This window comes from Drosophila ficusphila, unplaced genomic scaffold (genome assembly GCF_018152265.1).
Source record: "Drosophila ficusphila isolate 14025-0441.05 unplaced genomic scaffold, ASM1815226v1 contig_106, whole genome shotgun sequence".
NCBI classification, from domain to species: Eukaryota; Metazoa; Arthropoda; class Insecta; order Diptera; family Drosophilidae; genus Drosophila; species Drosophila ficusphila.
The window spans coordinates 13,573,972-13,594,323 of record NW_025063993.1 but is presented as its reverse complement, the minus strand read 5'-3'; the positions used below and the strand labels follow the sequence as shown (position 1 = coordinate 13,594,323).

At 41.0% G+C, this 20,352-nt stretch overlaps 1 protein-coding gene across 5 annotated transcripts in view; it reads left to right on the top strand.

Annotated features, from left to right (window-relative positions):
• Positions 1-20,352, top strand: part of LOC108087536 (kin of IRRE-like protein 3) — a 108,173-nt gene that overhangs the window by 53,210 nt on the left and 34,611 nt on the right. For all 5 annotated transcript variants that reach the window (XM_043209268.1, XM_043209262.1, XM_043209266.1 and 2 more), the window contains exons 3-5: positions 12,565-12,806; positions 16,901-17,111; positions 17,571-17,698. In XM_043209268.1, the coding sequence (XP_043065203.1) occupies positions 12,565-12,806; positions 16,901-17,111; positions 17,571-17,698 (581 nt within the window). The remainder of the gene's footprint in view (positions 1-12,564; positions 12,807-16,900; positions 17,112-17,570; positions 17,699-20,352) is intronic.

Sequence of the window (20,352 nt, the reverse complement as noted above, 5' to 3'; positions counted from 1 at the left end):
TGCAATTGCAACAAGGACACGGACACGAAATGCGAGTGCGAATGCGAATGCGAATGCGAATCCGAGCAGTAATCAAAGCCGAACAGAAATGTGAGAATGCAATTATGGCTGTTGAGGAGGGGGGTAGGTAAGAGGGGTGAAGAAATCGAGGCAACGGCTGCCATAAAGTAAATAAAAATACACAATTTCTTGGCCCAGTCAGTCGTGAAAGTTTACACACGCACACTCGACGCAGGCTGCCTGTCAAACAAACCAAAAATGAAATCATTGTCAATTCATAAAACTGAGCAAAAATGTTACAAATTGCATTTACATATGCTGCAGCATCCTTTTTTGGAGCAGACACACACACATACTAACGCACACTTACACACACATACGCACGCACGTTCGGCCATTACGGCGTCCATTATGCTTCATTGCGAAAGGCGCCGCTTGACACATATATGTGCACGTGTATATATGTGTGTGTCTTACATATACAGGCGAAAGTTGGGCGTCTAAAAGTGGGCGTGGCTGGCAGGCAGGCAGCAAGTGGCAGTGTGGAACTCCAGGCTAAGCCCCTGGCAGCCATGTCGTTTATTTAAGATGACAGCAGCAGCAGCAGAAGCAGCAGAGCAGCTCTCCCCCTTTTGGTCAAGTGTACAAAACATATTGCAGTCACTGTTACAGTTGGTTTATGTCGTAAGTATACGTAACGTTGCGCATATAGAAAAGATCGGAGCAATATGACTAAGTGCTGCCGGGGATATGTATTTATACGGCCTTGCGAATAAAAATGACCGTCCATTCATAATCCGTTGATGCCATCTGGTTAATAAATTCCCCGATAAATATTAATTATGCACATTTAACTTTTCGGTTTTTATTTTACTTATTTTTCAGTTCATAGCTACCAATATACCAATATATATTTTGACTTTTAAACATTACAATGTTTAAAGAGTCATTACTACTACTAAACTTTTGAAATAAATATAAAGACAATGTGAAACTTTAAAGAAGTTTTTAGTAAATTAAATTAAACTAGCATTGAATTTACTCTCATAGACTATTTTTAATTTTACTATTTGTGCAATGTGTTACAACTTAATTTATCATTAGAAACTGATTTCATAAACCCTTCAAAACGTTTTCGTGACTTTGCTAATCGTGTGAACTTCGCTTTGCTGCGTTGCAAGTGTGTCCCTGTGGAGGGCGACCTTGTTTTTGCCGCCTCGAGCGCAATTGACATTTATTAATTGGAAAACAATAATTCGCCTGCCAAAGTGGCAGGACCTCCGCCCTTCGCTGGCTGCATGCCAAGTGGCGTTCCTTGTTGCAGGATGATTTATTTCCGAGCCAAGCCGAACTGAGCGGCATGGCGGCGATAACACGCTGCACGGGGTAGCTGGTCGCCCGGTAATCAGTTATGCAGGCAGCGATTAAAGGCCGTCATCGGCGGAAAGCGCCAAAGTATTTCACCAGCTGTGCTCAGCAGTACTCCAACTCACTCCCACTCACTCCCTTTGTATATCCCTTCACCCATTAAAAGCTGTCAAATTTTAATGTTTTACATGGCAGGCTTAAAGTAGCAACGGCAGCAGCAACATCATCATCACTCGGATCCACATCCACGTTCACGTCCACATTTTCCGGGCATGGTCATGGCACCTGTCCGTCCGGACAAAACCAGACATCTCCGTGTCTACCCAGGCAGTAAACATTAAAAGCACATAGTTTTAATGAAGCAGGCGAGCGGCAAGTAGGAGTACAAGCAGTAGTTGCTGCCGCGTGTCCTTGTACTTGCCGCATGCTTAACGGCCGCCTGGCACACAGGGCGTATGTGGAACGTGGCCCCATCACGCGATAAATTCATTAAAGAACTGCAAGCAGCCCCGAAATCTGGCTACCTAGTCTCGAGGGCTATGTAAAATAACATAGTGCCACAGTGTGAGAAAATAACGTAGTAATATTTATAAGAAAACGGTGGAAAACGGAATGACGTGACTCAAAATCGTTTAGAATCTCTCAGAATTTATTCTTACTAGGTTCTGGGATAGGTTTAAAAATCCTTTGATCACGAACAAACTTAAAAATGGCTTTAAGCTTATCTAATTTTAGGCAAAGAACTATTTTTCGAAAATGCTTATGTCAATTAATAATTACAATGTATATCGAAAAAAAGAACTAAGGATTGGCATATATTTTATGTTGGCAAATAAAGTTTGGGGATCTCTGTTAAAAAAGTTGAGAAATTAAATCTTTGTATTAGTAGTTAAAAATCACAAACAATTTTTATTAAATTATTTTAGATATAATTTCGGCTTCCAATAAAATGCCTTAAATAGGGGATACATATTTATATGACTTCTTGTCCCTAAACCTTACTTATTTTTTTCTGTATACCTACCCTTTTTTGGAGCAGCAAAATGCGAAGCGCTCACGTTTATAGATTAACACATTTTTACTGCTGAATGTACTAATAAGGCAAACATTTCCACTCTGAGTTGCCCCCAGGAGGCGCTTTCCCCTCAGCCGCAGATTGGGTAGCAGGACCAACAGCCGGCAGGACCTGCTATCTCAAACAGAGGCAAACACAGGAAAGCTCCTACGTGAGCACGTGTGTGTATTTTCGAAATTTATAACACACGCGGCAAGGGGGTGGGGAAACCCGTGGAAAGTCAGGTGAAGAAAAATGTGAGCGAGCAGCGAGGAAAACAAAGCAAAGCCAAGCGGCAAAAAATGTATTTCATTCAGTGCACTGAGTCTCGCGAGGCTCAGTTCGTCCAGGCAGCCAGCCAGTTAAATGGCAAGTCCTTTTGGGAGGGGAGAACTCCCCTCCTCCCTCTCCACTTCCCCCGCAATCCCTCCAATTTAACTCCAGCTACGGCTATGAATACACGGCTCATGTTCGCCGTGTTGCTGTTGTGATTTCGGTTGGGCAGCCAACGTTTCCTGGGAATGCACACACATGTTACCTGCTCTCGGCCCTCGGCTTCCAGTTTCTGGCTCCTGGCTTCTGCCAGTTCCAGTTCCCCATGACCCCGCTCCCGATTTCCGCTGCTGAATCCCGATTACTACTCCTGAATTCCGGCTGCAGCGCGTGCCTGGCACCGGCAGCTGCTGCCCATCATCGATGGCGACGGACCACGCCTTCTATCAGAATCCGAAGGACGAGCGACACGAGTGCACAGCCACAAAAATGTTTTTAATTAAAACCGCGAAATTTCAACTGAGGCAAAAAAATAATATAATAAATATAAATATTTGCTAAGGATTGCAGAAAAATTGTGAACCAAAAAAAAGTTTAATCTGTGTGTATGTTTATTAAACAATATCACATGTATTAACATTTCAAAAAACAAATTGCTTCAAAAAAATGATACGAAGTTAAAACATATTTTCAACAAAATTTTTTAATTATTTTTGCTGATTTGTGTTATAATTTTTTTCAGTTGTATGGTATTAGGTGGTTGCATTGTTTATGCGCTGACTATAAACCTATTTTAGTTCGCATAAAAAAATTAAAAAATTAAATAATTTAAATTTTTATTTTGATATTTTTATTCTTAAAATATAATGTAAAAACGCTATTTTCCGCCCAGTGTATAAATCAACTCCCAGGGAAAAGCCGTGGGTTGACTTGTAATTACCACTGCATTGTGGACTTTTATTTTCTTTGTTTGCCAGTCACTTTAAGTTGGGGCTTGGGACCCACGGGAGTCTGGTGCACCTGACGTCGATTGAATTACTGTTAAAATATTATCAGACAGGTCCTTGTTTTTTCGGCTCTGACTTATCAGCTGTAGAGAAAATATTGTCTATTAGGGGAAAGGTTGGCGCACGTTTTCGGGCCAAAAGGGCTTCGAGATTAGCTTACCACCGCACACCTGAGCGGTTGGGTTAAACCAAGTGGAAAATTAACACAGGGATTTTAATGGATGACTCTTCACGTGTCTGTTTCATTTTTAGTTTGAGTCCTATTTTTAACTTTCCCCAGCAGACACTTAATTGAAATACATAAACTGACTCATTGATTTTTGCTGTAACGATGCTTTTTAGCGTTCATGTGTGAAAATCATTTGGCAACATTGTAATAGTTATTTTCCCACATAGTCGTATGTTATAAAAGAGTAAAAGCTATCATAAATTATTTAAACTTTTCAATTTGCTGCCGACGAGCATGTGCAAATCATTCGCGCTGAAGAAAAAGCCATAAAATACTTAAATGCTGTCATTTCAATGCATTTCACGCAATAAACAAAAAGCACATAAAAAAGGCATCATCAACTATAGATGCGAATTCCAAACAATAAAGCATTCGATTGCGGCGGGGAAAGAGTTGAGAAAAAGCGTAGATAAAAAGAGTGAAAGCCGCTCATCAATGCAATCATGCACGCATAAAAATCCCAATTTAATTCAATCAATTCGTGACCGGTTTTTGCGTTTCTTTGAGGTGAAACCTACTCAACGGAATACAAATTGCTGGCATAGTCCTTTGGGACTAACCCAAAGGGACGATGGATGGATGGATGAGCGGTTGTCTGGAGCCGAAGGAATGACTCTGTGTGTCGCAGTCGAAATTGTCTGATGAATTTCTTCAATTCAAAACGTGACTGACGCAATGATTGTGCACGTTCCTCCTCGTCCTTCCATCGGTCTATAACTAAGTGCCACTATGTAAGTGAATAACTGTCACTGCACAGTTCCCGACACATCATCCTCGTCCTGCTTCTCCTTCGACTTTGTACTGATTGCATGTCATCAGTGCTGCTAACTGAAAGATTTCCCAGTCAAATGTGGATCCATATCCATTTGTTTAGGTGAAAAACAAAGTCCCTATAAATTGTTTTTAATTATTACCAAGAAACTATAACAATGAAATTATATATTTTTGCAACTTAAAGTTAAACAAGGGTTAATATTAATTTACTTCTTAAGCAAGTTTTATAAAATATAAATTCTGTTTAATGCCAATCAAATATCTAATTTTAACAAAAGAATTTTAAATTGGAATTAAATTTTATTTGGGTAATACATTGAGTTGGAACTTTTTTTTATCCTGTAAGCAACTGCCATCACTGGGTGTCGTGTGTGCATGATGAAGATGGTCTGATGGACGGACAGGCGGGCCAAAAGCGATGGAGACATGGCTAAGCATGCCATAGTTGGCACTTTTAAGTCATTTGCTACGTTTTAACTCAATTCCAAATGCGGCCATCAACCGGAGGGCCACTCAATCAAACTCGAAGCTGCCGATGGAACTTGCAGGCGAAACGCGTACGGCAAACAAGTCGGCCACTCCCCCCCGCCCTTTTTTTCTCCGTCCCTTAAAGCCACATGCATATGAAATGGCTGGGGGAAAAAAAAAAACTCCTAGTGGAGCAGTTCTTAAATCTACAATCCTCCTAGCGACGGCAGCACGTTTTACGGATCTGCCATCGAATTCGTGATGGCTAAAAGTGAAGCTGGCGCTGAGCCCAAAGAACAGTAAAGCGACATTTAAGCCATGTTTTTGTTTTGGTTTCCCATTTTTAACACCCACCGAAAAACGGTTTTGCCGCTAGACTTTAGTTGCACATTAATACGCACACACACTCGTGTCTGCTGGCCTGCCATTTGGCCAGAATGTGAATTATTTAAAAATGATTTATTATATGTTTGTTTGCACTTTGCCATGCGGTTTTCCCAGCAGCAGCAGCTGTGCCGCCAAACAGTGGCACAAAATGGGTAAAAAAGGTCATAATCGAGTAGAAAAGCTTCTCGAATTTAGGAGAAAAATCTATAACACGCCACTGTGCTGCGAAATATTTGAAAGGGCGAAACGATAAAGGAAACAACAAGCAGAAAGCCGAGCAAATCTATTGTGTTTTCATTTGAATTTAATATTTTATGGCAGCAGCCGGCAGACGGCAATTGCAATCGAGTTTGCCTTTTGCGGTTTGCCGCCAATTGTAAATATGCAATCGCATTCGCTCTCTCACTCTCACTCTTACACTCTCTATCTCTTTTCCTTCAGTCGACATGTTATGACATGTCACTTGCCTGGCTTCAATTAAAATGTCTACATTGCGGTTTCCGCTCGGAGTGATGAGCAAAAAACCGGAAAGGCTCAGCCGACATTTATCAAGATACGCAGCTGCTGATTGATTAAGTTGCGTTGCATAATGCAAAGACCACACGACAACACCTGGCCAATTGTTAAAGGATCCCATCCGATTCGAGATCCAATTTCCCAGCAGCCCGACCATGATAATAAATTGTGCCCTAAAATGCCTTGAGGGGCGGGGCGACCCAACACTTCAATTTATGGGTTCGGGTGTGTACCATAAATTTAAATTGAATGGGAGCAACCCAAAAATTAACACACGCAATTAAAATTCTACAACAGTTCTGGCCTTCAATCGAGGAAATCCATTGGCCAAGTGACATTGTGATTGTCGGCCAGGCTTTTGGGTTTTTCGGCCGGGTCCAAGGCCATCGTAGACCCTTTTCCAAGCCATTGAATAGATTTCTCTTCAAACACAAGCCCTCGGGGGGCGTAAAAGGGACCAAGGGGCGTGGCCGTTGGGTGACCTCCTTTCGGGGGCCAAAAGGCATTACACATTCTGATTGGAAAATCTATGGTGATCATTAATAAAATCGAGACTAGTGCAAAATGCCAAACAATAACAGACGGCAATGGGGCAGCTCTAATCAGGGACTGAGCAGGCAAATTGCTGGCCGAAACCAAAGGGTAAACAGGACCAAAGGAGGTCCTTGATTTGAATTATCATGAAATATAAACTAGTTTGGTGTCTGAATCTTGTAACTAGAAATAATATACGAATAGCATATAAGGTAATTAATTAATTTACTTTAGCAAAAGAAAAATTAATAATGATTTGCGCATGTCCTGTATTTTTACGTTCCTTAAATTCCTTATAATTAAATATTGTTATTAGAATTTTTAAATTAATAATGTAATAAATGTCAAATCAAAAACAATTCTGTTTATTTTTTTTTGGGTAACGCAAACAAATATATATTTATTGTCAATGTATTATTAAAGTAGAATGAAATGTTCCATCGGTTTCTGTATAAGTAGCTGCATGCATTTATGCGACTAACTTCAGTCCCGGTAAATATTGTTTTAATATCTGCTGAAGAGCCCGCTTTTACCATAACTCCTTGCCATTTTGCCAGAAGGCTGGTCTTTTTGTCGGAGCTGCAGCCGATGTGTTGTTGTTCTCCATTCTGGCCAAACTTTGAGCGGCAAACAATGCTTCATTATAAGCTCCAACCCACGCCAGAGGTGATAAGCCTTGCCAAAACCAGAAGCAGAACCAAAACCTGAACCAAAGCGAGGACTCCCAGGACTTTCAGGAGTACCAGGAGCAGCGGCAACTTCTTGTATAAACTTCACTTTATGCTCTCGGCCTTCAATGCCTGAAAAGGGCACACACTCTCGCACAAGCCACCCATACAAACACCCTCCCACACACACCTATATACACACACATACACACGTAGAGAGTTCTTTTAACTTACTCACATGCCATTTGCTTGTACTTTGTATGAATTTTACGAATATTTCATAACAAGAATTATGCTTGTGTCTAAGCCAAGTGTGTGTATATATACTATACACGCTGCTCGTGTGTGAGTTGTTGCCTGTTCTTGTTGTCGTGTCGTATCGCATGTTTTGTCATACGAAGTGGCTATGCAAAGACAAACAAGCCGGAAAAACAACAACAATAAAAACAACAAGGACAAGCAGGACGCTGCACAAAAATGTTGTCAATCAAGGTTGAAGATAACAAGAGACAAAGGCAGCAAACAGGATGCTAAGCCCTTAAATTGCCTTAGACAGCCGGGAAATGTGTCTTGATTATAACCCCGTGAGGGCGGCGTTATATCCCGAAACAAATTAAGTGGAACCAGAAAATTCCACATGCACAAACTATTTCCCATTGAGGTTGCACGGCTTTATTTTTCATAGCATACTTTTGCGGGCGAGGTTTTGGGAACTTTAGGGTAACGATAAAAGTTCGCTGTCAGAAGTTGACCTAGAATATTGTAGGTATGTAGAAAAATACTTCTCAACAACAGACAAATATTTTTTAAGTCTTTTGGAAAAATAACATTTTCCAGCCATAAATTGAAAATAATTCATTAATGATGAGCCTATTAATCCTATTTTTATTGATTGTACATCTATATTTAATTGGCAAAGTTTGCTGGCATTTTTCTATTTGATGTGAGGAATTCCAGCAAATCCGTTAATTTCCTCCTTGACAATAAAAACACAATTTTTCATTTGGCGAAAAAAAAACTTGAAAAATGACGAGCAATTTATGCACTCGTAAATCACTTAAATCCAATTAATGGGGTCAACTCCTGCGAAGAATATGATCAACTCTGCGGGAAAGTGTTGGAGCAGACTTTCATTGTGTTTCCAATTTGTTGGCTCGCATTTTCCTTCACTTCTTCGGGGGTAATCATGCGAGCAATTAAGCCCCTCTCGATTGACGCTAATTAATGAACAGCATTAAAAATTATTATGTGTGAAGCAAGGAAGCGGCGAAAATATGACAGCCTTTACAGGAGACAGCCACGCCCACAGGCTACCAAACGCCCATCGGCCCATCCGCCGCCCATCCACATACACAATTTCAATTTTCGTGCCGTGTAATTTGCGTGGATAATTTATATGCACGGCAGGCGTATATAGAAGACGCTCCCCCCCCAAAACTCTTATCCCCCAGCCGGCGATATTGTTCCTGGTGCGAGATGAAATAAATTTTGCAGCATCATTTAAGCTTAATTAAGACATCCCAGCCGCAGGCGATGATGGCCAAGAGAGCAGCGAGCAAGGCGGCCACAAAAGCCTCCCAATGCACCGTGTTCCACATAAATAAATGAGTGACAGCCTGCTCGAGTGGTTCATGGGTTCAGTGGTGCGATGGTGCGGTGTTTCGGTGGTTCCAAGGTTCAGCGGTTCAGGGTTGATTGGCTGAGTGCTGGCCGCGTGCATATTCGAGGGCCAAACGTTGCGATGCCCATTTGATTTCCAGCCAACTCACGATTCCACGCATTAAATCGCTTAGACAATGTCAAAAGGCATCATTACTCAAGGAGCCGCTGGCAGCCACGTTCGAGTCCCGTCCAATTGCCGTCGTCATCTTAAATGAGTGGTGCGATAAAGCAGTCAATAGACTGAAATGTGAGAAAGGAGTCTGAAAATGAAGGGGTCGACTAAAAGTTACCTCACAGGACTCACGGAAAAGTTAAAAGCATCTACACAACATTTTTCAATTTGAAGCTGCAAGTATGAGCTGCAAATAAGTTCTTAATTTTTTTTTGATAGTAACGAAAATAACATAAAAATAGTTGAAATCAAATTTAATTAAATAAAATAACTAATAATTGGAAACTTAATTAAATATGATTTTTAATTAAATCCAGACAATTTTGTAAAAGATTCATTCATTCATAATGAAGAATCTCATTCATTCATAGTGAAGAATCTCAAATGTATTTGAAAATTAAAAAAAAAAAAATAAACCCTGAAAAACTATAAACACCAGGTAAAGATAAAGTGAAACTCCGAGGAAGTAGAAAAAGTAGACTCAAACAGAGAAGAAGAACTCCGAGTAACTCGATTCCCGGCCAATGTTGATTTTTAATTACCGCGAGGGCAACGGAATGTAACGATATTTACTATGAAATTCAATGCCATTAAACACAATTAAGTGCGTTGGGATCCCCCATCGTGCCAAATTACAACCCCAACATAAGCAGGCAATTTGGGGATGGCTAAATTCATTGGGCCAACGGTTCAAAGTGTTGCACATTACGCATCATTTCAGCCGACTCTCGGGACCCTCGCGGCCCTTTTCGCCATATTCCTCGTGTCTCTACCGAAAAATGGAAATGGAAAAAAAGTGCCGAAACAAAAGCGTGAAAATTGCAAAAGTTTTCTTAATTGCTCCACGCGGCTCGTCAACGTTGTCGAAAATTAAGGGCAAATATGCAAAGTCATTGTGTGAGTGTGGGTGAAGTGAACGAACAGAGAAGGGGAAACGAAGTGGGTGGTTGGGTAGTTGGGTGGTTGGGGGGTTGATAGGTGGTGGCAGCTGACTGGTGGAACGGCATAGCCCTCGTAATGATTAAACCAGCCCCAGTCCACACGCACATGGGGTAAAAAAGCGGGGAAAACTCACTCGACTCGCACCCACTTGCACACATGCCGCTTTCCCATCGCCTCAAATGAGGAAAATTCCGCGGTGGCAATTGAATTCGAATTTACCGTTCCTTAAAGCCCATCCGCCGAGGCTTTAATTGGAATAAACTGTATAATTTTATTAACACGTTAAATAAATTTTACTTAGGCTTTAAGTTGTTTAATAAATTCAAAGATTATTAAATTAGAAGCTAAGCTAAAGGAATAGTAACTTTTACTTTACGAACTTGGTTTGAATTTCAATTGAGATTGAACAAATTGAATAGTTTATGAGTTCAAATAATCATCTAATGCGAAATTATGCTCCTAGTTAGAAATTTGAAATCTAATTGCATTTAACGTTTCCTGCTGTTGTTGTTGCATCTCTTGGGGTTTGAAGAGCCCACTCGCTTTTCCTCTAATGTGGGATCATCGGATTGTAACTCCCCCAAAGCGGTTTGCAACGACCACCGCATAATGGGTTGTCTTATAGCTGCGTTCTGGGAACAAGAGCGGCATTAACATAAGTGTAGTTAACAAACCACTAAGCTAAGCAGTGACGAATGAACATGTCCTGCCATTCGAAGGATACAGGATGCAGCCAGCCAGACAGGCAGTTAGACAGGAGGAGCGTTTGCCAGCTGGATGAGTGGTGGCTGTGGTGCAGCAGATGCCGATTGCAGAGGAAGTGCTTAAATTAAATGCCACATTTACTCAAATTTACTCACATTAAGCATATCGAGCTTGCCACGCCCTGAAATGCAAGGGAAAGCATTCAGCAGTTTTCCCAGCTGCTTTTTGTTTAATGAAGCTGAAGTTGCGGCTGCGAATTTGTGCATTCATAAACACGGAAAAATAAGGGAATATTGAAATATAACAGCAATAGTTAATAATGATATTAGTAGAAAAATATATTTAAAAACTTTCACTAAACTTTTCCGAAGGTGAAGAAAGGTTGTATTTTTTAAGCTAAGGCTTAATAAAAAAAATATTTTTCCTCATAATCAAACATAGATTTATTTAATTAAAAATAATTATATATTGTCCCTTACCAATTTGTTTGTATATTTCTTTTTGTGTGTGGAACAAACGCGTGCATGTGGAAAAACAGTTTTCGAATGAATGCAAGTTTTAATCCTTGAAATATGATTTGAGTGCAAATATTTTGCATAACCATGAGCTCGACAGTGAAAAGGGTTGGCCGCAGAAAAAGAAAGGAAGACTTGCGGTTGCCATTTGTGTGTGTGTGTTAGTTTTTGCATACATGTGAGCAGTGACACAATTCTGTTTGCAACATGTGTGTGTGCTGGTGTGTGTGCACTTGTACTTGCCAACCGCAAACACTTCACTCGCTTGAAGGTTGCCCCCTTTCTCCGTTCTCATTTCTCCCCTTTCTCTTCTCATTTCTCCGTTCGCCTTAACCTTTTTCCACCGCTCACAACGAAGAGCAGGAACGAAAGCTGCAGCCTCAGTTGTTCGGAGCACAGTGTTTTCAGATCTGGCGAGAATGATACATTATATATTTAAACAACATACCTGACATCCTATAATTAATACACATAGAAAATATGCAGTGCAATATATTGCTCTTAAACTGTTTAAACTAATCTAAACCTTTGAAATGTAGTTTGGAATCTTAATTTTATAAAAAATAGATGAATGTTGATTGAAAATAAACTGGTAATACGATTTTAAGTAACCACTTTTATCAAAACATATAAATCAATATTTATAATAAGTCATGTCTTACCAAGCTCAACAAAAATTTGTTTGCAATACATACAACTCATATTATTATTTTACATAAAAAGAATTTTAAGATTTTTAAAAAATTCGAAAATCAAAAAATTTATTTTTTTGTTTAATGTATAAGAAGTGCTAGGTAGTTTTTAACACTGCTGTCTGGCTTCAAAAATGCACTTGGTAGTCATCGTTCGAAGTTCGACAGAAGGCCTAATATTGTTGGCTGGGACTAAATGGAGCCACCTTTTGACCGCAGAACCCGGCAACAGAGCACTTTTAATGAGCAAAGTTTGGGCGGTACTCGAACCCCTGACAACTGCAGCCAAAGAGTGTTACTGAGGATGTTGAGGGTTAATGGGGGTTATGGGGGCTATGGGGCGGATGCGAGTCACTGAATGAATGTAAATGTCATTTTGTGTGCGACTGACATGCTACACAAATTTCTTGCCAACAGCTGCACTTTGGGTTTTTAATATTTTCGTGGTGAACCGCACAGAGATAAAAGGTTCGCATTTGCATACGAGTGCATGTGAGCCGAGGACTTGGGTGCATTTGTGTCTATTTGCAGCTCCTGACTTTTTCACACCGAAATTCACATCTCGCCTCCCCGTTTTTTTTTCCTCTGCCATTTTCAGACATGACAAACGGCGGTGTGCAGGGACCCATCGAGGGCTACAACTCGCTGGACGACCTGCTGACAACCACTCCGACTCCTGGACAGGCCGCCCTGCTCCTGCCGACCGCGCCCACCGCCGCCTACACGCACCCCAAGTGGATGGAGCCCTACTTCGATCCCTCGACGCCGCGCAACGTCACCGCCCTGATGGGCAAGTCCGCCTATCTCAGCTGCCGTGTGCGCAATTTGGCCAACAAAACGGTGAGTTTTGGCCTAAAGATGGCACACTTCTAGAAATAGTAACAAGGAAGAGAACAGACTTTTCTAAAAGGAAGGGTTTTTCCAAAAATTAAGAATCAAGAGCTTTTCTATGTTAACAAAACAATAAAAGGATTACGACTTTTTTCCTTTATTGTAAAATATTACTAATTAAAAGACCGATTTCTTTATTTAATAGTTTTAAGGCATATTTTTCTTGGGATTTTATATTTAATTTGCACTCCAAACTAAAATATTTACAAACTCAATATATTGTTTTTAAAATAAAATATTTGGCTTAATTTAACTGGTGAAGTGTGACTTAAATTAATTACCATTTTATTCTTTTTGAACAAATCTGGTTCTTGCAGCTTTTGATCCATATTTTTTTTGTAAACTTTAAACCAATCGAACTTATTTTCAGTGTCAGTCTTGGGCTATCTTTTTTCGAGCGGCTTTTTTCGGGGTTAACAGCGTAGTCGTGTCGAAAAGTTTGTTGTCGTGCGTGACGACAACGAGTCGCTTGGCCATTAAAGTTTGCGCCAACTTTCGGTCTTTTGGTTATTCTCCATGCGCGGAATAATTTTTATTTTTTGAGGCCGCCTCTTGCGCTGATTTCTTGGCTGATTTCCTAACCTGGTCGTCGACGCGTAGACTAAATTGTAATTCCCCTAGCATGACAGCGAAATTTTTAATTAGTTCTTTAACCTCGTGGCCCGCCCCTTTTGTTTGCGTTTTGCGGTAAGGCGACTTTCAAGTTGGCTCCTAGTTGTTTTTTGTCTTGTGGAAATTTAGCAATTTCATTTTTCCACCCCTCATACTGTTTTTTTTTTTTGCTGCTGTTGTTTTGCAATTGTTTCCTTTGTTTATCTGCTTTAATTGCTCCCAACCCCTCGTATTTTTTGCGGGGTCACAAGACAAAGGTCGGCCGTAGGCAACCTGCTGCTCCTAAGGCTTAATCTCCAGCGTTTCCTGCTGTCACAGGCAGAAGGAATAAAAATTTCCAGATAAATTCATGTGTTTTGTAAGCGTTTTGTAGCATTTAATTAGAGGAAGTCGGGGTAGGCTTCCTTTAAAATGTGCTTAATGAAAGGTATATAATTGTCAAAGGTTATGGCGAAGGGGATCAACTTTTTTATATGCCCGACAGATAGGTTTATGAATAATTAGGCAGAGGGGCGTGTGGCAGGCGATTAATGGCCCCCGGAGAGATGCTTTATGTGCCCCGAAAATTTGCATATAGATGCCCGCCAATTCTCATTTTCCCTTTTTCGCCGCGGGAGGGGAAAGTGCGATGCCAAAAACCAACAAACTTTCAACACGCTCGCGAGCACTTGACACAAATGCGCCACCAGGAAGTGGATCCTGCTGGCAGCTAGTAGTGAAATGGAGATGCGAATGCGAATGCGGATGCGGATGCGAATAGCGTTGCAGGATGCCGTTAGCAGGCGCAACATTTAATTTCTTGCCAAACAAAAGAGGGACGAGTGGCAGTCCCAGAAAACTCAACCACGTTGGCTAACACATACATCAACTGTTCAACCTCAAGTGGGCGCGCCTTTTTGAGTTCCCAGCCCTGCCACGCCCACCCGCTTTCAGCCCCCCGCTGCAGCACTCTCAATTGCATTTGAGCGCGAAATTATTTAAACAATTTCATGAAATTGCACTCGCCGCACGCGTCAACAGCACTTGGCTCACAGTCCGAGGTGCAGGGAGCCAAAAGTTGCACTGCCGCCACAGAAACACCACCCTGCGCAACCGTGCACCACCCTGCCCCACTATTCACCCCCCCAACCCCCCCCCATCCTGCCACATTGCGGAGCTGCACCACCTAGAACCACTTTGCACCACCCCGGTAGCTGAATGGCTGCCTCCACCGGGAACGACTTGCAACTTGAAGCGAAATGTCGAGCTGTTGTTGCTGTTGCGGTTGTACAGAGAGAAAAATAAGCCACTAAACCACTTTTAATAACAATCAAAAAGGTAGTGCAAAAAAGTTTAATTTATCTCGGCTTTAACAAAATGAATTTGCTGTCTAACTGTATTTTCAATTATATTTGCACAGGTTATTTTTGACAGCTAAATTGATATGCTTGTCGTCAAAAAAGTGCGGGCTGGTATTCTTTAATTTTTTGTTAAGTTATAAACAACTTTTTACAAGGTAACTTCCCATCAGATAAATGCATTAGTTTACATAGAATTAAATTAAAAAAACACTATCAAAAAATTGAATAATAACTTTGTTTGTTATTCTTTTTTAGGTTTATTTAAAAGGATATGGCTGATAATAAAATGATAATTTTTTCTTAAATCAAAACTAACTTAAACTGTTCTATCATAGATAAAAATGCCTGCTCGTCTTTTTATGGAGTGTTATTAACAAATGAACAGTAAAATAAGAGGAACTTGAATTGGAAAATTCTACCATTTTCAGTATGTTCCACACCAGTTGATGGGAAACTTTCATATTGGATTGCTTCTTTTTTCCCTCTGCACTTGCTGTTCATATGGCAGGGACCCTCCTGCCAATACGAGACCGCCCACTCAGGGACACAAAGGTTTGGGGGTTTGGGGCTTGGGGGCGTGGCTCCATTACAGCACCGCATGCAGCACAGCGTGCACTTGTTAATTACGCTTTAATTTGTTGCGTAAAATGTTTGTTTAATGGCGGCGATGTCGTTGCGAATGTGCGAGAGTTGTCAAAAGTGCGAGTGCGCCATGTTTTTCTCACTTTTATGCACTCTCGTTGCACTTGCACAGGAACCACCGAACCTAAAACAGGACCCATTCGGCAGGATAACCCCGTGCGATCCTTGCAGCCCGAAAACGCCATTGTTGAAAACGCGGCCCTCGAAAGTATGCAACAACATTGCGTATAATTAAACGCACGCATCATTCTGGGTACATTCTTTTCACTGGGAGAAAGTGTCTGTGCGGCTGCATGTGGGTACTTGGCTGTCAAGTGCGATAATTTTGCATTTACATTCGACTTAATAAGTTTACATAAGCCGCCTGCCAGCTTACAAAGTTATCTCTGTGCACCGCAAACTACTTAAAAAGTTTGTGATAATTAAGCAAAGCCAAAGCAGCTCGAGCACGACCAGCATCAGCAAAAGCAGCAGTGGCTTCTCTTCTTCAGATACCGCTGAGATTCGCCAAAGTCAAGCCGGGATTTTCCCACTCGTTTTCCCCTGAGTCGAAAATCTGAAGCAATGCGTCACACGTTGCTCATACGTCACGTACGCCCGAGCCGAAAAGATGCAAAACTTTTTATCGCCCACCCTTTTGTTGAACACCGCGCTTTTGGCTCCTTCTATCTGGGCGTTTTATTCGATTTTGATGGCTTCGCCCCGGCAATTCGTTTTCAATTGCTGCATTTTTAATGGGCCAGCCGTTCGCTCGAGGAGCAGACAAATGGCGCGATTTTACGAGTCCCAAAATAATGGTATCGATTCCGGTGCAACTCGCCTAATTGTATTAGTCTCGAAAAGTTCAAGCACTGTTCACAAAGTTAAAAGTTTTTTTAAAGGACAGTACGCAGTCACGACTAAATGTTTCCCAACTCATGCAACCTACTGTAATCCAAAGAACCTTAACTTTCTATTCAATTTTTAAACCCATGCAGAGGGTATTATAATTTTAGTCAGAAACTTCTAACGCACTCGAAGTCCCATAACTTTTCTTAATGATGTCAGATTTTGGATTGCTATACCTCAAAATGATTGTGACACGGCCCCTTAAGAAACTGTATCATTAGTTTTGTTTCGATTTTTTTGTCAATTTTTTTCTCATTATTATGATGATATTGACCCCTGTCAAAAATCCGAAAAATTGTTTAATTATTTTTTTTATTTTAGAAAATTGTTATTTATAAGCAAAAATATACATAATTCAATAAAAAATTAGCTTTTAAATTTTTTAATAAATCGTAGACTGACTCTGCACATAAATCTGGCAAATTCCGTGACTGACCTCTCCTAAAACAAAACGAGGTCTCCATTAAGTTGATTACCAATTTGAGGACCACCGGAGAGCAATCCTTTTGATTTACCCTCTGCAGCACTACAAATATTTGCCATTGCTCTGGAATTTTGCAGGTGTCCTGGATCCGGCATCGCGATATCCACATACTAACGGTCGGCTCGTACACCTACACCTCGGACCAGCGGTTCCAGGCCACCCATCACCAGGACACCGAGGACTGGACCCTCCAGATAAAGTGGGCACAAAAGCGGGACGCGGGAATGTACGAGTGCCAGATATCGACGCAGCCGGTCCGCAGCTATTTCGTTCGCCTGAATGTCGTTGGTGAGTTGAGGGAGGGGAATTCGGAGGGGGACATGGGTCCTTGGATCAGGACTCCGATGCCGATTCGGTTTCGGACCCGGGCTTCATAAAAAATCCACCATTTGTCGTCACAAATAACAAAGGGCACTCGCCGGCCAGCGGCTGATGACAAAAAAAAAAAAATAAAATAAAAAAAAAATTATAGAGAAAAAACGAAGTTGTTGAACAAATAAATTACATACAGCAAACGAGTGAGCAACACGCACGGAGAACGAAAGCCAATGTCGATGGAGCTTGGAGGACTTGCTTTTTATACGACAATAATTCCATTTTATCTCGTACTTTATTATTCTACAGTGCCAGCCAACGGACACCGACCACCTTTCACCGTCTCCTATTTCCTCTATTTTTTTTTTTGACAGCAATTTTTTCATGCACTTACTTTTCCTCGCCTTTCTCTATCTTTCTCGGTGTCTCCAGTGCCAACGGCCACCATCCTGGGAGGTCCTGACCTTCACGTTGATAAAGGCAGCACCATAAATCTCACTTGCACTGTAAAGTTCAGCCCCGAACCGCCGGCCTACATCTTTTGGTATCACCACGAGGAGGTAATTAAAGCTTATTCTTCTTGTATTCCATTCCCAGCGAAGTGCCTACTCATTTTTTGCTGCTTGGTGAATAGAGGAAAAAACATGGCTAGTCGATTTTTTGGTTGGGAAATAAGTTTTAAATATCATCGCAAACTTTACTCTGAACCAACTTTAAAAATAAATTTGTTGTTCGCCTATTTATCTTTCTATAAGATAATACTTTTACTGAAATTATACCAATTCAAATTTTACTATTTTATTGTAAAAGTATCATGTAATCGATTTAATAAGAGGATGACAACTTAATCTTTATTGTTATCATTTTCTTAAGTATTAAAAAAAATGGTCGAAAATAAAATAATATTTTGTTAACATTATACAAATTCATATTATTTCCTTTTATTCAATAGTTTTCAAAATAAAAGTTCAGAAGTACGTTTGAAAGACACTAAAATCGCGCCATCAATTCAATTCAAACCGATATTAATTCAATATATTTTTTAACCACCCAAATTCAGTGTCTTAAAACTCCAAATTTTTCTGACACCCCGAATCACTGCTAATTTGTTCAGTAAGAAGCAGCTTTAACCACCCTAATTGCCCTCATCAGCAGTTTTTTATTCGCTTAACAATGACATGTGTCATTTCCAACTTGGGAACGCTGGATCTGCAATCTCGTCAAAAACTTGAATTCCCCCAAGCGAAGTTCGTTGCTCATACGCCACCGGGCCACCAGGAAAGTTGTCCTTCCCCTTGGCCTTCCGCTGACACTTCCTCGCCACTTCCTTGCCACATCCTTTCCCGATCCTTGACGAGACCCTCATCAGATTCGGGCACCCTTCGCCCCAGCCAACGTTATTTAAACGTCAGCTGTTGTTATTTTAATGAGTGAATCAACGCGCCCGGTTATCCTGCGTCCTTCACACATGCAAATACAAATGGCGAGCGAAGGATAACTGGGTCAATGGCGTTATGTTTAAATTACCGCTGATGACAAAAAGGGCGAAGGTAAGAGGTAAAAACGGTAGAAGGAATAAGATAAAAGGCAGGACTTGTCGGATCGACTTTGGTCTCATCCGCTGCTCAGTTGTCCTTGCGCTTCTGCCAATTAGCTCTGTTGTCTTAGCCAAGTTAAGCAGCATCCACTGCTGGCTAATTGCAGAGTGCTAAATCCGCAACAGTTGCAGGCTAATTGCAATGCAAAAGCCAAACAAAATATCAACAAAAAAGCGCTTGAAAAAGAGACGATGTTAAATACGCTGCACACACACACACACACACACAAATCCTGCTGCTCACTTCTTGCTCGGCCACTTGGCGAATTTTAATGTATTCCTGGAATTTTCTAATTAAAATCCTTGCCACTACAGGTACAGTAGTATGTGTGTGTGTGTGTAAGCAAGAGTGGCCGCAGGAACCTTAACGCGTCCTTGCTGCAGGCTTTTGCCAAGTCCTGCGCTGTCCTGTCCCTTCTACACATTTTCCCGAGCTTCGTGCTTCGTGCACCGTGCACACGGATTATTTACGATCCATGCAAATTTGCTGTTAATTAGTTTAATGGATGGATAAATCCAGTTGATGCACTTCCACCGCGGCTGAAATGCACGCAGCACTTTTTGCCCCGCACTTCCGCTCGCTAATTGTAATTAACGTGTTGCATATTTTCGCCTTTTTTCCCACCTGAGGTCGAGTCCTTGACAGGACGAGCGGCTGGCATATGTGGCCAGCTTGCCGGAAGGATACCGGCTAATTCCTGTAAATTACTACCAGTTTTCGTTACCCTGTTTTCGCCTTGCTGCCAAGTTCTTAGTCCTCTTTCAATATCCAAGTGGAATGTTAAATTTTTCGTACTTTTTGTAAAATCCTGTGCCTTCGGTTATTTTATGTAGTACGGATTTTTACGACTCCGTGGTTTGTTTGCTTTTTATGCTGGAAATATGTGGGCGATTATTGAGTTGGCGAGTGCCACATAAATCGGATATATGCGCATTTTCAATGAGCTACAAACATTTTACACAAATATTTTATTTACTTTTCGTTGCCATTGTTCGCCCGTGTTATTATTGCCTTTTGTGTCTTTTGTATCGTATTTTACCCACAATCCTATCCAATCCCTCCCCCATCCGATTTACCAGATTGAAGAAGTCAGGAACAGCTGCAGTTGTCATGAAAATTGCAAGCGGCACGCCATGAATTTTTAAACCCAGAGACTGGCAGAATGTTTTTTCAATTTATCAAATGACAAACTGCAGATTCGCATTTATTCCGAATCGCTGATGCTCTTCCGCCTCCCTTCCCTCGGCCACGCCCCCATCCTCACGCTCATTAACTAATTTGTGCCGAGGCCAGAGAAATATTATAATACAAATATGAAATTTATGCCGGAGTCAGCAATAATGTTGCCAGGATATCGTGTGCCACCGACTGATAGGCAAACTTTTCACTTGCCAAAAGTTTATGCGACAAACTTTGTGTCGTTTTCATTGTTTTCATGACTGATATCCAGTATTTAAGGGGTATACTTATATACTATATATATGTGGCGTAGAAATTAAAGAAATTATGAATATTTAAGGAAACATTATAGCTACAACTTGTTCGTTATATATTTAATATTATTGGCTTTAAATTAAATTTATATAAATGGCGAAAAATACTCTTAACTAATTAAT